Source organism: Leptonychotes weddellii, chromosome 3 (assembly GCF_054177405.1).
Source record: "Leptonychotes weddellii isolate Sample4059 chromosome 3, ASM5417740v2, whole genome shotgun sequence".
Taxonomy (NCBI): domain Eukaryota; kingdom Metazoa; phylum Chordata; class Mammalia; order Carnivora; family Phocidae; genus Leptonychotes; species Leptonychotes weddellii.
The window spans coordinates 51,797,130-51,817,692 of NC_138371.1; the positions used below are offsets into that span (position 1 = coordinate 51,797,130).

At 34.1% G+C, this 20,563-nt stretch overlaps 1 protein-coding gene across 2 annotated transcripts in view; it reads left to right on the forward strand.

Moving 5' to 3' along the window:
- LNPK (lunapark, ER junction formation factor) overlaps positions 1 to 20,563 on the forward strand; it is a 68,781-nt gene that overhangs the window by 28,324 nt on the left and 19,894 nt on the right. The window contains exons 4-6 of one of the 2 annotated variants that reach the window (XM_081814127.1): positions 4,734 to 4,817; positions 4,900 to 4,951; positions 20,283 to 20,495. In XM_081814127.1, the coding sequence (XP_081670253.1) occupies positions 4,734 to 4,817; positions 4,900 to 4,951; positions 20,283 to 20,495 (349 nt within the window). The remainder of the gene's footprint in view (positions 1 to 4,733; positions 4,818 to 4,899; positions 4,952 to 20,282; positions 20,496 to 20,563) is intronic. The other variant, XM_081814128.1, reaches the window with a different exon arrangement.

The following is a 20,563-nucleotide window of genomic DNA, read 5'->3' on the forward strand; positions in this document are numbered from 1 at the left end:
TGGGCCTCACAGTTGGAAAATTCAGTTCAGGGTCAACAGTTGTCTATATCTAAATGGTTCAAGAGGCGTCAATATTACCGAATAGGTTAGTGTGTCATGTATCTTGCAGTATGATTAAAGAAAAATAAGTTGGCTGCTCCAACTCATGAATTAGGGAACACAATTTGCATTGACTTGACTGTTGTTGGTTATGACTGTTGCTACTGGAAACTAGTCCCTGGCCTTTATTACTCAAGCTCTTAATAGAGCTGCTTTGTTTGAGTTGCTTTACACTTTGTTTAGAACAATAGGTGTTAAGGGTGAGTTAGTAAGGAGTATGGTGCTTGCTGATCATTGTGCTGGTAATGAGAGGAAAAAGAAGGGGCACTACTTTTGAACAAAAGCTAAATGTAATCAAATTGATCTTGTTCATGGATATTTAAGTTTAAACTCTACATTTTTTAGCTTTAAAAATACTTTTATTATTGAAATGCCTGTAGGAAAATAACTGTCAGTCTAAAATTATCCAACTCCTATCCCTCCTCTTTCAATAACAAAATGAATACAAATTACATTTACTACTTGACATTTATTAAAGGTGGTTTCCTTAGGGATGCATCTCTTTATTCTGAATAGATTTGTAATATAATTTGTAATTTGTGTAAGTGTAATTTGTAAGAATGAACGTGAATTATTAATTGATTAAAAAGTTAAATTAGGAAAATTAGTATCTTAACAATGTTTTAAATCAAGAACTTAATGTATTTATTTATTAAAATAAAACTAAGAATTAATCTTTAATTATCTAAAAAACTCCCAAGTTTAGATGTGTACATTTTGCTACTCAAAAAAAATTCAGCTTTTAAAAAAAAAATTACTGTTTAATAGATAATCCCTTTGCATCCGTGAGCATCCCATCAAAACAGTTCAAAATCAAGATCCATCAAAACACAAGTCGAAATTTAAGTGGGTTCATGAAAATGCTGTACTTTTCCAAGAATAGTATTTCTGTTTTTTTTTTTTTTTTAGATTTTATTTATTTATTTCAGAGAGTGTGTGCTAGTGCACAAGGGGGGGTGGGGGGTGGGAGACGATCAGGGAAGAGGGAGAGGAGAGGGAAGGGAAGGGAGAGAATCTCTAGCAGGCTCCAGAGGTGGGGCTGGGTCTCATGACCCTGAAATCATGACCTGAGTGGAAACCAAGAGTCGACTTACTGAGCTCAACTGACTGAGGTACCCAGGTGCCCCTTAAGAATAGTATTTGTATATGGTAATTCCTTTCTGGCATTTCTCAGGAATTTATGTTTTTCTGAATCCTGAGAAAAATCAGTTGAGAAATTAGGAACATGGGAGGAAGTGTTATAATTCTCTGAGTATTATAGCCTAACAATTAACTACAAATGTTACTGGTTCAAAGGAATCCACTAATGCCAGTTGAAAGAAAGAGCAAGAAATACTGACATGCTGAGCTATAGGTTAATGTGGACATTTGTGGGAACAGGACAGGAGCATGCAGTAGAGAAGTCTTACAATCTAATTAGTCAGTCTTGCTTTTGTGGCCATATTATGTTTTATGGGCCCCGTTTCTTGTTAATGGTGAGTTATTCTTGCAAATAAGTAATAATAAGCTTATACACATGGTATATTTTATGTACAGTCCTGTGAATGACATCCCATGAAATAAATTTTAGAAGCAAAAGAAGTCCTTAAATTAGCAAGTTCAGCATGTAATTCTGTGTAGGGCTGTTGACTTCACTAGTCTGGAAGTTTCAAATGTTATATTTTTATATTACCCAATAACGTTTGCTGCCATTTTCCAGTATTTGAACATTCACTGTAGGCTACAGATCTTTGTAAATACTTTAACAGAAGAAATACAGAGAGAAAAGATGTGACTATTATTTTGGAATACTCCTATGTGAAATCAGAAAATGATGTAAAATCTGAACTAGTAAAAACAATATTGATTTCAGCAGTATAACCAAAATCAGGGTAAGCAGACTATTTTCATCATTGTAAAAAAGATGAGTTTAAATAATGCAATGTGTACCCTAACACTTTGAATTGAAGATGCTTTGGGGCACACTCCTAATAATTTGACCAGTCAATATGTAACAAAAGAAATTTTTCTACATCTAGAATATTTGCCACAAAGCAAAGATCAAGAATATTGGATAGAGCAATTGATGTTTTGTGTGTTTTAAAATTTTATTTCAAGAATGATAATTTAAATATTAAATATTTGTAGGATTACCTATTAAAATTAAAAATTTTTTTCTGACATTTGTATTAATGTTCCCTTCTTTTAGTGTTATCTATGATAAAATGTCTATATCAAGTAGGAATAATTTTTACATTATTGAAATATATAATCTTGTCAAAATATTGATTCATAATAAACTGTTTATTATTTTTTTTAAATAAAAAGCCCTGAAACTTTTGGTATAATGTATCACAGAAGAACAATTCACTCATCTTTATATCATTCATTACTATTTAAAATTAAAAAAAATATTATGAAAAACACAAAGCAACTTCTATCTTAGGGAATTCTGAGAATGTAATATTTCATTCCTGAATCCTGGGATGAATATGTTGGGTATTTGGAAGCAATGCTGTTTTCAGACCCATTCTGAATAATTGGGTTATCACTAAAGATTATGTGTTATTGTGTTAGGTACTGTTATAGGCTCTTTATCTTATTATATCTAAAGTGCCTAACAGTGCTATGAAGAAAATATTAGTGTATCTGCTTTACAAAAAGAGAAACCGAGGGCAGTGGAATTGCTCAGTCTTTCTAGGTAATTAAGAATGGAGATGTGCTTTGAACCCAGATTTTTTCTGACTTCAGAGTTTAAAGTTTATGTTTTCTACACTGGTCAGAATGTCTCTATTTAAAAGAAGTTATTCACTTAAAATATTGTATGGATACATGTGTTAATTAAGCTATTATGTGAAAAATTTTTGTTAGAAGTGCTAAAGAAAAGGAGAATATATTTACATCTTTTAGTGCTTTAAAAAATGACTTTATTGAAGATACTTTACATGAACATAGACATAAACATGAATACTTGCTGAATGATGTACCAAGTGTTGCAGTCATTTGATGAAATTGCATTTTGGTTTTGAGTTTTCTGTGTTGTTTTAAAAATCACAGTGTTATCTAATCTTTTTAAGTCTAGCAGTCATCTTCGTCTAGAACTGTGCTGTCCACATCAGTGGACAAAAGCCCCATGTATCTTTTAAATTTACATTGTTTAAAATGGAATAAAACTACAATTGCATCCCTCAGTTGCACAAGCAACATTTGTCACATACGGCTTAGTGGTTACTGTATTGTGAAGATAAAAACCATTTCTATCATTCCATAAAGTTCTTTTGCCACAACAGTGGTCTAAAACATCAAAAATTAATTTGTAGAGATCAGGGATTTAGTTCATTGATATTCCATGTAGATTCCATATAGACTATGTAGATTTAGGGATATATGCTATGTCCTTTTTCTATCTTGATTCCCAGTTTTTCTCAACTCTAAAGTGACACTGCAAACATTTCCTTTACATCGGAACATTAAACTTACTTGTTTTGAGAATTTATCATAGTTTTGAAATAATTAGGAAAATGTTTAGTTTCACTAAACCAAGGTTAAATCATTCATCTAAGCACTTAGCTTCTTAAATGTTGAATTGAGTTTTTAATGAGGAATCCATTAACTACTATTGGGTAGCATATTTTTAACTCTATTTTTTAACTTGGTAAATGTGCTCTGTGTTGTATTCTAAAATAAATGACCTTTTGAATAAATATGACATTTAATGAATCTAAGTGGCTATCAGGGGCCACTGAGAAGGAAAAGGTCCTATTCCAGTTTTTACAAAGCATTTTCTTCTACACATTAGCTATTCATCATAATACAACTGTCTTGTACTAAAATTAAACTTTTTCTGATACTGGGCCATAGCTGCTAAAATGATAGTTTACTAGTTATTGCTTTTTAAATTAAACCCTGTATTAAGCCATAGAGTGGCTTGAGTGTATTGTAAATAAAATGCCATAATAATAAACTGTTTTAATTACAGTCCCTAGTGTGTGTATAGAACTCAGTTAAATTTTTACTTAAATTCTTACTATGGTTTCTTTCCCTCTAAAGTTGTTTGAATCTAAGTAAAAAAGGGGGAGCTTCAGCTTTTAAAGTCATTTGAGCAAATTCCATGGCTGTTCTCCCAGTTAGTGAGTTTTCACTGCATTTGCAGCAAGCTAATTGCTTCTGCTAATAAATAATCTAAAATCGATGCTGACAGCAGTTAATTGGCACAGAGATTTTATTTTGTAAAGCTCTTGGCTAACGACCTTCTTTAAATTAATAGCATTAAGTGCTATGAGGAAATAAATCTGAGGAATTGCCTGTCATTTGCTTGTCATGTCTAATAACTTCCAATAATGAAGGCTGATAGATTTTTGCACATTCCATTATTGAAGTTGGTGCATGTAATTATTCTCCTCATTATATGTAAACAATTAGCAGTATTTGGTATTTCCTTGCAGTAAAGCTGTTAAATACAAGTAACATATTAGAGGTTAGAAGCCATTTTAAAATCTGGATTTTAATTATTTGAATGTAGGAAGTCTTTGATGCTATCTGGATATATTATATGCTGTTTAAGCATTGTACTTGAACACTTTTGAAATAGGACTTACAAAAATAAGTTGTGTATGTTTTAAAGTGTGACAATTTATGGAAATTTTTGTTCGTAGCTTGAAGAGGTCATGGAAAAAGAAACTTATAAAACGGCTAAATTAATTCTTGAAAGGTTTGATCCAGACTCAAAGAAAGCAAAGGTAAGGCTGTTATATCACTGCTATTTTATTATAAATAGTGCATTATATTAGGTCACTGTAATAATGTTATCGTAATTGACAGGAGTTTGAGCCGCCATCTGCTGGAGCAGCTGTAACTGCAAGACCTGGACAAGGTAAATAACTTTGTAGAAACTGCTGCTGCTGTTGGAAAGATCCATATTTATCCAAGTGAGTTCAAAAGTGTGATAGAGGTGTGTAAAAACTTACGTAGAATGCTTTTATATGAATTCATGTTTGGTAACATGGGTTATGACTTGGAGTGGATGGCAATAAATATATTTCATTTTGATTTTTCAGGAATATGTTGAAAAGTAAAGATGTTATCTGTTGAGATTAAATATGTAATTGGTTTTAAGCTTTTGAAATTTAAACAGTTTCACCAGTATTTTGTAAGGTTTTTTTCCCCTTTCAAATAAGAATCTCTTAGAATACCTTGTGAAAATTCTTACAGGGGCACCTCGGTGGCTCAGTTGGTTAAGCATCCGACTCTTGATTTTGGCTCAGGTCATGATCTCAGGGTCGTGATATTGAGCCCAGCTTCCAGGCTCTACACTCAGTATGGAGTCTGCTTAAGTTTCTCTCTCCCTATCCTTCTGCCCCTCCCCTCCATGCTCTCACTCTCTCTTTCTCTCTCAAATAAATAAATAAATCTTTAAGAAATTCTTACATTTTTATGATTTATTTTTGAGGAATTTAATGAAGATTTTTGTCAAGCTTGAAGTTTCTTCTAAATACTTTAGGAAGATAACATAATTTAGAAATTTTGAATTTCTGATAATTTAGAAAAAATTGGAATTACTGCTATATAATAACATTAACTCTCTTTTTGAAGTTTTATTACCAGATTATTAGAGAAACCATCATTATTATATCATTAAATATTATGTAAAAGTTAAAAAGTCATTATTTTAAGTGGCTACATGAAGTAATTCTAAGACTGACATGTGAAAAGATATTTTTGAGTTTGCATTGGCTTTCCTCTTTGTTCTCTTCTCTAGAATATAATAATATAGTTTATAAGGCATTTGTTGTAATATAGAATATATTATTTTTAAAAATAACTTTTATTCTTATAAATCATCAGAATTGTAACTTGGTTTATAGTGTTAGAATGACATTTAGAACTTGGAGAAGTCAATTCTTTTATAAATGTCCACAAAGACCATGGGTACTAAATAAGCCATAATAGTTTTAGGTTTTCTGATTGGCAGAGCTATATGGGAAGAATCCCACCCACTCCCATTTTCTGTAAGTAGGATTTGGTTTATAGAAATATAAGCCTGATGTTTTGATGAATGAAAAAGTTTACATATGATTAAAATAAATTAGATACTTGCACTGAAACTCCTGCCTTCATAATCTGTTTAAATTTTTCTATAATTTATACTTTCTAGTAATTTTAAAAAGAGTGGTCTATAGGCCAGGTTTCTATAATTTTTATGGTATTTTGTATAACTGGCACTTACTTTTCAAAAATACTTTATTTTAACTTGAGGAAATATATTTTTAAATGTGATATTTTGCAGAAAGCTGTTGCTGTTACTTAAAAAAATCTGTTCTCTCATTAAAAAAAAGACATATGACCTCTTTACTGACATTCTTAAGTATTTATTAATATTTAGGGAACATAATTTCCTTGAAGAATTAAATTCATTTTTCTTTAGAAGCTTTTGAAACCCAAATACATTTTTTTCCTTCTGATGTCATATTGTAGTTATAGAAAAACCATTGCTGGTCTCTCTGCTCTTCATTCCTGTGGCACTGCTTTTGGATATCCTTTTAGGGAAAATTAACCCTTAGCTATAATATAAATGAATTGTTTATTTAAAAGATGTTTTAAATAATTCTTAGGTGCAAACATCATGGAGAATACAGAGATGAATATAATATGGTTTTTTACCTTAAGCTTGTAAGCTTTTTTTTCTTTAAAAAATATTTCTTCTGGAGTGTCCTATTCTAGTATTACTAGTTCTTCCAGGTCTGTAAGTAATTAATTGGTGTTCGAAATTTTTTCCTTATTTAAAAAAATTCTAAACTATATCTCAACTTCATTCTACTTTTTGAGAATTATAATTGAGTTTTGTTGTTTAATCTTTTCAGATCTCTTTTAGGTTCCTATCATTTTGTAGGTGACTTAGTCATACATTCTATTTATGTTTAAGTTCTGTGTTCCTGTGAATTTAGTCAAATATTTATGTCTTTGCTTGAACCATTGTTCATTCATTCTTTCTTTCCTTCCCCTCTTTCTCCTCTCTCCCTCTCTCTTCCTCCCTTTCTTGTCTTTTCCCTGTTTCTGAACTGAAATAGAAAGAGGGGAAAAAGTACTAAATATGTGTGTGTGTGTGTGTAATGCAAGAGAGCTAGTAAAATAAGTACATATATATATTTTACTAGCTTTCTTGCATGATTGCTGAACCAGAACTGTGATTCATGTGTATAAGGTATCTTTTATTTTTTATTACTTAGTGCTAATGATATATATTATACTGAGATTGATTATAAAATTTGAGAATAGTGTTCTTCGATTTGCTTAGGTTTAGCACTAAAAGGAGTGTGATATATACTGGACACAATACTAACCTGACCATCTCCTCCTTTTTAATAAAGTTAATCTTTTAGAATATTTTTAGATTTATAGAAAAATTGCAAAGGTAGTACAAAGAATTCCCATATACCCTTGTACCAAGCTTCCGACATCTTACATTAACATAGTGCATTTGCTAAAATTAATGAACCACTATTGATTCACTATTATTAACTTAAAGTCCATAGTTTATTCAGATTTCCTTAGTTTTTTATCTCATGTCCTTTTTCTGTTTCAGGATCTCATCCAGGATACCATATTACATTTAGTTGACATGTCTTAGGCTTTTTGGCTGTGCCAGTTTCTCAGACTCTCCTTGTTTTCCATGACCTTGACAGTACAGTCCTGACCCCTTTTTTATAAGGAATTTTTATTGGTGGTTGCTTAATCTTAGAAAATCAGTGTTATCATTTGATATGAAGGAATAAATGGACATAAAAGGTAGATATATGTGTATATATACATATTTACATTTAATAGAATGATATGGTACTTCGGTGTTGAGCATTTATTCTAGTTCTGTAGGAATCATAGACTGAGAGTCGGGAAGGCTTTGTCCTTAGCAGATTAAAAAGTAATGAAGTTTGGGGGTGCGCCTGTGTGGCATTGTCTGTTAAATGTCCAACTCTTGATCTCAGCTCAGGTCTTGATCTCAGGGTCATGAGTTCAAGCCCTGTGTTGGGCTCCATGCTTGGCGTAGAGCCTACTGAAAAAAAAAAAAGTAATAAAGTTTGGATTTAATGAAAAAATGGTATTTGCCAGTGTAATTTTCTGAATAGATTCTAGAAAAAAAAGAAATTGAGATATTTGGGGTTGGTAAGAAATTACATTTCTTTTCAAAGTTTTAATTGCCCTGCAGGAATAAATTTGACTTCTATGTACTAATCTCTGATTTGTTTTTTATTTTATTATTATTATTTTTTTCAATAAATGTTTACTTGAGTGTGTGCTCTTTGCCAGGCATTGTTTTAGGCCCTGGGGACATAATAGGGAACAAAACAAACAAAAACTGTATGTGTGTGTGTGTCTGTGTGTGTGTGTGTGTGTGTGAAATAGCCATATATATATGTTTATATATAAAATGTTAGATGGAGGAAAATGAAATAATGCAGAGTAGGGAGTGCCTTGGGTAAGGTGCGTGGGTTGAAGTTTTAAATAAGGGTTATCAGGGAAAGCCACATTGATAAATTGACCAAAGATATGAAAGAAGTGAGGGAATGAGCCATGCAGATATCTGAAGGGAGAACACTGCAGACAGAGGAATTGGCAAGTGCAATGACTGAGTAGACAGCAGGCCCAGATTGCTCTGGAAATAACAAGACCAGTATGGCTGCACTGGATTGAACAATGGGGAGACTAGTAGGAGGGGCAGTAAGAGAGGAAAGAAAGGATCATACCATGTAGGGCCTTATCGAGTGTAGACCATTGTAAGAATTTCAGTTTTCAATTACTTTAAAAAAATTTGGTTTTTGTTTTGAGCAGAGGATTGACATGATCTAAATTATGTTTTAAAGGGAAGGTTACTCTATTGAGGCTGTAAAGGGAGCAAAGGTAGAAGCAGGGAGACTACTTGGGAACCTATTGTAGTAATCTAGGAAAGCACTGATGTTGGCTTGGACCTTGGACCTTCAGTAACAGTGGAGGTGGTTTAAGAAGTAGTCGGATTCTGCATATATTTTGAAGTTCGAACCCAGAAGATTTCCTGATGGATTGGATATGGGGTGGGAGAAGGAGGAATCAGAGATAACTTAGGATTTTGGCCTGAGTAACTGCGAAGATGGAATTGTCATTTACCAAGATGTTATAAATTGCAAGAGGAACACTTTTTAGGGAAAAGGGAAGTTTGAGGTGATGTGGTGAAGAACAGGGTTTCATTTTGGACATGTACATTTGAGATGCCAGACATTCAAGTAGATATTTTAAGGAAGCAGTAGAATATAAGTCTGGCAAACAGGAATTATCTGGGTTGGAGATTTAATCTGGGTATCATCAATATGTGGATGGTATTAAAACCGTGAGATTACCAAGGATGTAAACATGGAGAAAAAAGAGAAAAGGACCAAGACTGCCCTGGAGCACTCTAACCTTAAGATGTTGAGAGTAATGAAGAGGAACCATAAAGGGAAACTGAGAAATGGTCCGTGAGAGCAAATCCTGGAGAATGTGGGGTCCTGGATGCTAACTAAAGTAGTGATCACCTATGAGAAATACTGCCAGTTAGTTGAGAGTCGAGAATTGAACATTGATTTTAACAATGTTGAGGTCCATAGTGACCTTGAAAATAAGGTTTTGGTGGAAGAATGAGGGCAAGAGCCTGATTACAGTGGGCTTAAGAAAATAGGGGAGTAGAGAAGTTGGAGACAGAAGAGACTATCTTTGAATAAGAGGGAATGGAAAAATGGGTAGCTGGACGGGGAAAGATTATGTGTATGTGGGTGAACATAGGCTGTATGAAAGAAATAGCATGTTTGTATGCTACTGGGAATGGCCTAGAAGACACATAATAATTGATGATGGAAAGAGTGGACTTTGATGGAAGTGGATTGATGGAAGACTGTCCATAAGGAGGCAAGAAGGGATAGGATTCAGTGTACAAGTGTGGGGGTTAGCTTTTGATGGGAGTGTGCATAGTTCGTCAATAGTAAGGAGTGAAGACAGAGAACATGGGCAGATACAGGTAAGTGGTGGGAATTGTCTTTTGATTGTATCTGTATTCTAAATGAGAGTGAGAATGGGGAAGATGTTGTTGGGGGCCTGAAGAGAATATATAAAATAAATCTCTGGGGGGTGAGAGAGTAAATGGATTAGGAAAATGTAGGAATGCCAGGGGACACTAATGTCCACTTAAAGTTAACAGTCATGAATTTGGGGCACCTGGGTGGCTCAGTTGGTTAAGCATCCGACTCTTGGTCTCAGCTCAGGTGTTGATCTCAAGGTCATGAGTTCAAGCCCCACGTTGGGCTCCACGCCCAGTGTGGAGCCCTACTTACAAAGAAGGAAAAGAAGAAGGAAGGAAGGAAGAAAGAAAAAGAAAGAAAGGAAAGGAAGGAAGGAAGGAAGAAAAGAAAGAAGAAGGAAAGAAAGAGTAAGTAAGTTAGGTGACAGTCATGAATTTAAAGCATGGTTGTGCATGCTTTCCAGTTGTGTTTAGCTATATGGGTACAGGCGTGGAGTAGGAAGAGAGTTGGTCTAAACCAAGGTTGGGGTTTTACCTAATGGATTAAATGAAGTGATAAAGGGGCAAGGGAGGTGAAATTGTTCACAAGGGAGTGATTATAACAATGTATTATGGGATCTAAGATGATCATGAGGGAAATAAGGACATGAGAGGAGGATGATGGACAGTCAGAGGTGTTGGTAGTATTAATATAGGGGTCTGCAAACTACAAGATCTGTTTAATATGGCTCTTGACCTTAGACCTGGTTTTACATTTTTCAAGTGTTCTAAAAAATAAGAAAGAAGAATAAGAATATGCAAGAGAAACTGTATGTGGTCTGCAAAGCCTAAAATATTTACTATCTAACACTTTACAAAAAAAGTTTGCTGACCCCTTTAATAACAGTGGATCATAGATCCTCTTGGAATTGAAAGAATAATAGAGGAATTAATCTGGAAAGGTAACTGTGGTTTCAGAGTGGGATGCTTGAACTTGAAAAGGTGCAGTTATCCTTAATGGCAAGGTTCTAGGATTAGGTTATGACTATAAATCCTTAACAGACTCTCCTATATTTGTTTCAAAGGAAGCTATACATGCATTCTTTTTTACCTTTGTACATAACCCTGCATCTCTACTAATGAAATTAACAAAAGAAAAGTCAATTCTATTCTCCCACAGCTAAATTTGAAATCAATAAGTATTGCAGAAAAATTTAATGGCTCTAGAAAATGGATTATAATTTATTAAGTAGGTTTTTAGAGTTTACTCACTTGTGTTCCATGGCATATATGAAAGATTAAAGTAGAAATCACTAATCTTTTTTGATCTTGATAGCAGAGGGAATGATACTTCATATTTCGCTATTTTTGGGGATGTATGTCTGATTAAGAAAATCTGGAAAACACTGGTAAAACAGTAAAGCACTGGTAAAACAGTAAATTCACTTTTTTGCGGTGTTCTTTACTTAAGTGTCATATCTATACTGTTACAGTTATCTATTGTATAACAAGCCACCCCAAAACTTAGTGGCTTAGAACAATATTAATTTGTTTTGCTCATGAATTTGCAGTGTTGGCAAGTTTGGTAAAGATTGTTCATGTCTGCCTCACATCTCTTGGAGCTACCTGATTGGGCCTGGAAGATATACTACCAAGATGGCTTATACACATGGCTGACAAGTTGGTGCTGGCACTTAGTTCCTCTCCACATAGACTTCTCTCATGGGGTCAGTTGGACTTGCTCCAATGTGGTGACTGGGTTCTAAGAGCAAGCAGCCCAAGAGACAGAAAGTAGTCTGGAAAACTGGGGCACCTATACTCTCTTGGTTAAACGGTAACAGAGCACAGATTCAAGGGAGGAGATATAGACATCCTCCCTTCCCCATTTGATGGGAGGCAAATCAAAGAATTTTGGACCTGTATTATAAAACTGCCACATGTACCTTAGTACAGGTAACAAAGGCATTTAGATCCCCATCCATTTTTCAGTGTTCTTCTTAAATGCCACCATTACCATGAACCCTCCCTGTATCCCATCACCAAATTTAATCTCCCCATTCTTGGACCCTCCACGGTACTTTGTTGGTTCCTTTTTTTATGGCACTTACCTGGTGTTTCATGATTTTGTGTTATCTTTGCTTGCCACCTCTATATGCAACTCTGCATTCCATTCAGTAGTGCCTTGCTCAGAGTGGTTGCTTAATAAATATGTTGAGTTGAAGGAAATAAAAGAAAACTTTTTTTTTTAGAATTATCGAATTTTATTTAAATGTTGTAAAGTAGTAATTTACCAAATGGGACCTTGATGAACTGCAAGGTACAGGTTGTTTAAAATCAAAAGAGGTAGGAGACAAATTAAAGTAGAAATAAATCATCAAGGTGATGAAAAAAAGTAAATGTTGAGATAAAGAACTATAAAGCAAAACATATTCTTTTTTTAATTGAAGCATAATTGACATACAACATTAAATTAGTTTTAGGTGTACAACATAGTGATTTGACGATTGTGTGCATTACAAAAGACTCTCCAAGCTAAGTGTAGTTACCATCTGTCACCATACAAAGTTATTGCAGTATTGTTGACTATATTCCCTATAGTGTACTTTTTCATCCCAGTGACTTCTTTGTTTTATAATTGTAAATTTATATCTCTTAATCCCCTTCACCTATTTTGCCTCCCTGCCCCCATTCTCTGGCAACCACCAGTTTGTTCTTTGTATTTATGAGTCTATTTTTTATTTTGTTTGTTCATTTGTTTTGTTTTTTTTTAGATTCCACATATAAGTGAAATCATATGGTAACTTGCCTTTTTCTGTATGACTTATTTCACTTAGTATAATACCCTCTAGGTCCATCCATATTGTTGCAAATGGCAAGATCTCATCCTTTTTGATGGCTGAGTAATATTCCGCTATATGCATATGTGTGTGTGTGTATGTATGTATCTATCTATTTATATCACATCTTCTTGATCCATTCATCTGCTGATGTGCACTTAGGTTGCTTCTATGTCTTGGCAATGATGCATTGAACATAAGGGTGCATATAACTTTTCAGAAAATTAGTGTTTTTGTTTTTTTCTGGTAAATACTCAGAAGTGGAAGTTGTATGGTATTTCTACTTTTAATTTTTTATTTTTTTGAGGAACCTCCATACTGTTTTCCACAGTGACTGCACCAATTTACATTCCTTCCAGCAGTTTACAAGGGTTCCTTTTCTTCCACATTCTTGCCAACACTTGTTATTTCTTGTCTTTTTGATACTAGCCATTCTGACTAGTGTGAGGTGATATCTCATTGTGGTGTTGATATTCATTTCCTTGATGATTAGTGATGTTGAGTTTCTTTTCATATGTCTGTTGGCCATCTGTATGTCTTCCTTGGAAAAATGTCTACTCAGGTCGTCTGCTTATTTTTAAATTGGATCATTTGTTTATAAATAATATAAGCAAAATATATTCTTAATTTAAAAAGCAGAAGAATGAAATAGTAAACTAGAGGCTGGCAAATGGTATATGTGATTAGCATATTTTCTGCTTGAAGGTAACTTGTTTGTATGATCTGAAGTTAGGCTGAAATTCTCAATGTAGCAGGCAACACATATTTAGCTGATGAACAGTCTTAATTCTACCTGCATCTTAATTCCCCTTGTATGTAGCATAACATACATAGGTTCTGAGGATGAGGATGTGGACATGTTTGGGAGGCCATATTCTGCCTACTGTACCATCTGAGTTGGGTAATAGGCAGTTGGAAATAGTTGCATTGAAATGCAAGAGGAAAGTAAATTTATTTCATACATGTTAAGCTCATACTCTATGCTAATTACTTGCCAAATCCTGGGGCTGCAAAGATGCAGTTTTTCTCTAGGAGCTCTTGGTTTAAAAGAGTACGCACACGTAAATAATCTTAACATACTAAGGACTGCAGTGAAGGTAGGTACAAATCATAATGCATTATAAATTTTAGTAACAATTTGCTTTGAGAATGTATTGGGAAAGGACTCTTCACATGCAAAGATAAGAAGAGAGAAACAAGTTGGTACCTTTAGGGACTGCAAATAGTGCTATATGCCTGAAAAAGGGAGGTAGTGTTTATGTGAGGGAGGGATAATTATGAAATATTTTGTATGCAACATTATGGAGTTTGGGACTTTATCTTATATGCAACACGGAAAGCCTCTGGAGGCTTTGCATTTTAGAACACTTTTTTTTTTTTTTGGCAATATAGAATGGATTGGAGAGAGCAAGGCTGAAGACATGGAATTGATTAGGATATGTTCTAATATAGGAAAGAGGTAAAGGCCTGCACTACATAAAGTTGTGGCAAAGGAGTTGAAAAAGAAGAGATTTAAAAGATAATTAAGATTTAAGAGTAGACTGACAAGATTTGCATAGTGGGGAGTGGGAGGAGGGGTCCAGGCAACTGGTTAGATGTTGGTGTTTTAAGCAAGATAAGAAACATAAGAATTGGAGTAGTAGGTTTATGTAGAAAACGATGGATTTGCTTTTGGCTTTGTTGAGGCAAGGGACATCCAGGTGGTATGGTTTATAGGTAATTGATTATTTTATATGGAGCTCAGGAAAAAGGTTAAGGTTATAGGTACAATTAGGAATCATTGGGACTTATAGATGATAGTTCTTCAAACCATGGGATTGAATGAAATTGCCCAGGGAGAGAAAACAGAGTAAGAAGGCTATGGCAGAACCCCCGGGAATTAAATTTAAGGGTAGAGGGAGAAAGGAGGAACTCAGGAAAAAGACAGAAGGAATGATTAGAGCTCAAAGCAGAACTAAACTGGTGTCTAGAAAGTTGAAGTGTAGCAGGGATGGCATCTGCTGTCATAGTCTGCAAAGGGTCAAGTTAAGTAGAAGACAAATGAGGTCATCGAATCTGATAGGTTGCACAGAGTTGAGGCAATGTTGTAATAAAAACTGGGATTTGTGTCTATCCTGCCTCCATCTCTTATTTACTGTGAGACTTTTGGCAAGTTACTTAGCTTCTGAGCTTTGGTTTCTTCTTTTGAAAACCGAGGGTTGGAATTATCTCAAAGAGTTGGTCTAAATATTAGGTGACATTAGTAAACTCACATTAAGCACCTATTATAGTTCCTGGCAGATAATAGGGATTTGAAAAGAGTAGCTGTAACAGTAATGGTGATAAGTTTGTTGGTAACCAAACCAATGGTGCCTTCAGTGGTAAGTGATTCTGTGGTAGCCAAGAAAGAGGACAAAAAACAGATTGTGTTAGGTCGAGGAGTGAAATGTTGGGGAAGTTTCTCTTTCTTTCTTTTTTTCTTTCTTTTTCCTTTCTTTTCTTTCTTTCTTTCTTTTTCTTTTCTTTTCTTTCTTTCTTTCTTTTCTTTTCTTTCTTCTTTCCTTTCTTTCCTTCTCTCTTTCTTTCCTCCCCAAAGCTTTGCCTCTATGGAAAGGAAGAGGTTATGGAGTCACTTTGTTACTAAAAAGTCATGCACCTATTGAGAAAACAATTTATAGAGAAGTAGGGCTGAGTTTAAAGTAGCTTATTATGAGTAGGATATGTAGAAGATGATACAGTGAATATAGACCTTAGAGAACTTTTTGAAAGTAAAAGGAAGAGATGCCAGGTGCATGGTCCTTATTTTGATTATTTAAAGGAATTATATAAATTTAAACAATAGAGACCAGAATTTATATAAATTTAAAAATAGAAACTCTCCTGAAGCTATATCCCCATGTCTCACTCAACTACATTTAATAATCACTTATAAAGAGCCAAATTCACCCTAAATTTAAGAATATCCACTTTTGCATATGTGAATCATTCAAAGGCTTTTTCTTGATGCTTTTTCTTATGAGGCTTAGAACTGGACATAATGTTGAGAAAACCTTTGACCAGTGCTAGAGAAAATATGAGGATTGTCTTTGTAGTTTTGCCAACACTTTAAAGAAATTTGAAACCCAGAGTGGATACAAGACTTTTTTAGTTTGCATTAGGAACTGGTGGTATTGGCTAGGATGAAAATCCAGGCCTCCTAACTATAGTGTGGTATTCTTCCTACTATAGCTTAATACCAAAATGAAGATAAAACCCTCTACAAACAATCAGTGTTTAAAAATCTGATAAATCAAGAGAATTATTTGTCTTATAGAACATTTATCTCAAGAATTATTTAAGAGCAAGCTAGAGTAGGTTTAAGTTTTTGCATAAATTTTGAATTTACACATTTAAATAAGTTCACAAATAAGTTTAGGAAAACATTTAATTTGTACATTAATATCTACACTTTATTTTAATTTTTGCTTTAGAAATTCTAGATTGCTTAGCTTTTGATTTATTGTAATCTCTGGAACCTTTAGATGAATACTACTTCTAATAGTTTTTGCTTATTAAGTACTTATTAAGTACCTGTGCTTTGGTTAAGCCCTTTGCATTGCTTATCTCATTTAATTTTTACAACAGTTAAGAGGTAAGTATTCCTGTTAAAAGGAAGCTGAACTGAGATTTGTCAGCAACTTGGAAAAGGCTGCATGTACATCTAATAATAGGGTGGAGCTGAAATTTAAATCAACACAGCTTGATCCCAGAGTCTGCTTTTTTTTTCTTTGTAGTTTCAAGTTTTTATTTGAATTCCAGTTAGTTAACATACAGTGTAATATTAGTTTCAGGTGTAGAATTTAGTGATTCATCACTTACATACAACACCCTGTGCTCATCACAAGTGCTGTCCTTAATCTCCATCACCCATTTAACCCATCTCCACCCTGCCTACCCACCTCTCCTACAGCAACCCTCTGTTCTCTGTAGTTAAGAGTCTGTTTTATGGATTGCCTCTTTTTCCCCTCTCTGTTTTGTTTCTTAAATTCCATGTGTGAGTGAAATCATATGGTATTTGTCTTTAACTTATTTCAAGCAGAGTCTGTGCTTTTTAACAACTATCTTGTTTTATTATTTTAACCGACTGAGCCACCCAGGTGCCATTTAATCATTATTTTAAACTTTGTTTTCTTTTGTTTATTGTAATATAGAAGTTTTAAATCTCATTTAGATTCTGTTTGCTTCATTTTGAATTTAAAAATATAGACATGTACTCATACTTGGTGGGTGTAATTTTTATTGATTTAGTGATTGATCACTGATAAGGATGTTGAAACATCCTCCAGTCAAGAATTGAACTTATGGAACACTCCTTATGATACTTTATCAGATTGGTGTGAAATGCTTGGTAAATCTTTTTTGTGGGATGGTATTTTACATTTAAATGCAGGAAAAGTTAAATATAACCGATAAAATACTTTGTTGAATAACAAAGTTTTTAGAGTTACTGTATTACAGAGTATTTGTGAATGGCAAATCTTAGATGATTTAAATGATAAATCTTAGATGTTTTAAATTGAGACTACCAGAATATTTCATAACACCTTACCAAATATAGACTTGGTGTTGTATTGCTAGCTATTTTCACCTATTGATATTGTAACTGTTACTTGCTTTTCCTTTGGAAACAATGAAACTATGTTTTCTCCCTTTCCTGACTCTTTTATGTCATTTTTCTCCTTTTTCTGTCTAAATTTAGATTCAGAAATTATTAAGCCAAGTCTCTTTCGTGGAATGCTAGACATGGTGTCCTTTGTTAACCTAGCTAGTTATAGACCTCAGCTTTCAGTAGTTCATGAGTGATATGAGTGATGTATGTTAAAAGGGTACTTTAATTGTCCCAGGGTAGATGCACATTCAGAGAAAGCAATTTCAAGTCTTTGTTCAAGAAGTGAAAGAATAATAACTACTTTTAATATAATTTGATACATGTTAAACTTTTATTTATCTGGAAGAAAAATGTCATTTTGTAGTTATGTTTTAGCTGAAAATTGGCTAAAAAATGATTTACAGTATTTGATACCTTGTTTTTGTTTTTTGTATTTTTTTTTTTAAATTTTATTTATATATTTGACAGAGAACGACACAGAGAGAGAGGGAACACAAGCAGGGGGAGTGGGAGAGGGAGAAGCAGGCTTCCCGCTGAGCAGGGAGCCTGATGCAGGGCTCGATCCCAGGACCCTGGGATCAGGACCTGAGCCGAACGAAGGCAGACGCTTAACGACTGAGCCACCCAGGTGCCCTGATACCTTTTTTTAAAAAAATTAATTTAAATGACCAAATCTTAATATAATTTCAATGATCTTAGTACCTTTTGTAGCATTTTTTTTTTTTTTTTTTAAAGTAGGCTCCATGCCCAATGTGGGGCTTCAATTCACAACCCTGAGATTGAGTTGCATGCTTTCCTAACTGAGCCAGCCAGGGGCCCCTCAATACCTTTTGCAGCATTTCATGGCTTTCCCAATGTGTAACCACCTTTTAAGGTGTTCCTTGTGAGTAAAAGATAATTAAGTAACCAGCTAATTCACAGGAGATATTAGGATACAGTTAGATCAGGTAAGATCTGAAAATTCTATATAAACTGCGTGGAAAATAGCCAGATATAAAGGTAGTTCCATTTATATCATGATGATCTGCTTGTAATTTATTATTTCAGTGGCTAGGTTAGAGACTAAATTAAGAGCCAGAGGAAAATTAGTTTGTCTTAGTAAGCTCACTAACTGGTCATTTGAAAATACTTTGTGTGGGGGCACCTGGGTGGCTCAGTCGGTTAAGCGTCTGCCTTCAGCTCAGGTCAAGGTCCCGGGGTCCTAGGATCGAGCCCCATGTCAGGCTCCCGAGGAGGGAGCCTGCTTCTCTCCCTCTGCCACTTCCCCTGCTTTTGTGTGCGTGCTCTCTCTCTCTCTCTCTCAAATAAATAAATAAGATCTTAAAAAAAAACTTTTTAAAGTTAAAAGAAAATATTTTATGTGAAAACACTGTCATCTGAAATATGTATTTGATAAATGGGAGCTATCAATACAAACATCATTTAATCCTTATAACAATTCTATGAGTTAATATTATTATGCTAAATTTACAGATAAAGAAGAGAGGTTTAGTGAAGTTAACCCATCTGAAGTCATGTAATGCTGCTCTAAGCTACAGCCAAGATTCTAACCAAACTTTTCTGCTAGATTGTAGTGAACTGAAACCTGATGCTAGAGCTGTACTTTTAGTTGCAATGAACTCTTCATGAAAATCTTTAACTGTCAAATAGAGTCCAAATTTAAAATTTTTTGCTTCTGGAAGTATGCATTTTTACCAGTCATGCCAATTAAAATTTAACTTCTTTAGTTTCAGCCTACTATTTCAGGATTTGTGATAATTTAAGGTGATATGTAGAATTAAAAAGCAATAAGCACTTCTTGAGATCTTACCATTGACATTCAAGTAAGATATTGGTGGGGAGGGGAAATGATAGAACTGGATTTTGTGTTTTGGAGTTAGGGGATCATGAAATTTTCTGTAAAGGGCCAGATAGTAAATACAGTAAATGGCTCTAACAGCCATGTGATCTCTTGTAAATGCTCAGCTCTTCTAAAGCAGCTGACAATATGTAAACAAAAGAGTGTTGCTATGTTTTAATAAAACTACTAAAAGGAGCGGGAGCCTGGATTTGGCACATTTACCAGCCCTGTTACAGAAAATCTTGTAATTTCTGCAACTAAAAGATAAGACTTATTTATGATGATACTGCTTATGTGGAGTGGAAGTTTTCCTTTATTGAATGTATTGGCAAAAAAAAAAAAATTACCAAAAAGACAGTAATAGTATAAAGGAGATTGGGAATAGTACCTAATAGTAAAGACTACTTTTTCAGCATTTCTATGACTACTTAGATTAAATACCTCATAAATTATTTGATAATTCCAGAATATACTTATTCACTCATTTCTTAGAATTAACATTTTTCTTGAAGAAACAAATCTGCCATTTTCATCAGAGTTTTCACAAATTCTGATAAACTTACTTTCCTTTATCATAAATTAGGAAGGATTACTGTGAAAAGACATGACACATAATTGGGTTATGATTTTATTTTATTTGAATTTATTTTGAAAAGTGGTATCTCTAGATAGATCAAGACTTTTGTGTAAATATATCCAGTTGGAAGTGTAGGGTCAGAAATGGAGTACTCTGTTATAGTCAGTTTTCAATGTTACATCTTATAAACTTCTTATTACAAGAAGTTTTGACCCTACAGATGCTTTCTGGTGCTACAAAACTTTATTAAACGTGAATCATTTTGTGGTATTGGCTAAAATGGATATTAAATAAAAAATGCACTTTTTAATTCTTATTCTCAGAGATTCGTCAGCGAACTGCAGTTCAGAGAAACCTTTCTCCAACACCCACAAGCTCTAGCCAGGGCCCTCCTCCACAAGTTCCAGTATCTCCTGGACCACCAAAGGACAGTTCAGCCCCTGGTGGACCCCCAGAAAGAACTGTTACTCCAGCCCTGTCATCAAATGTGTTACCAAGACGTCTTGGATCCCCTGCTACTTCAGTGCCTGGAATGGGTAAACAGAGCACTTAATGTTATTTACAGTTTATATTGTTTTCTCTGGTTACCAATAAAATGGGCCAT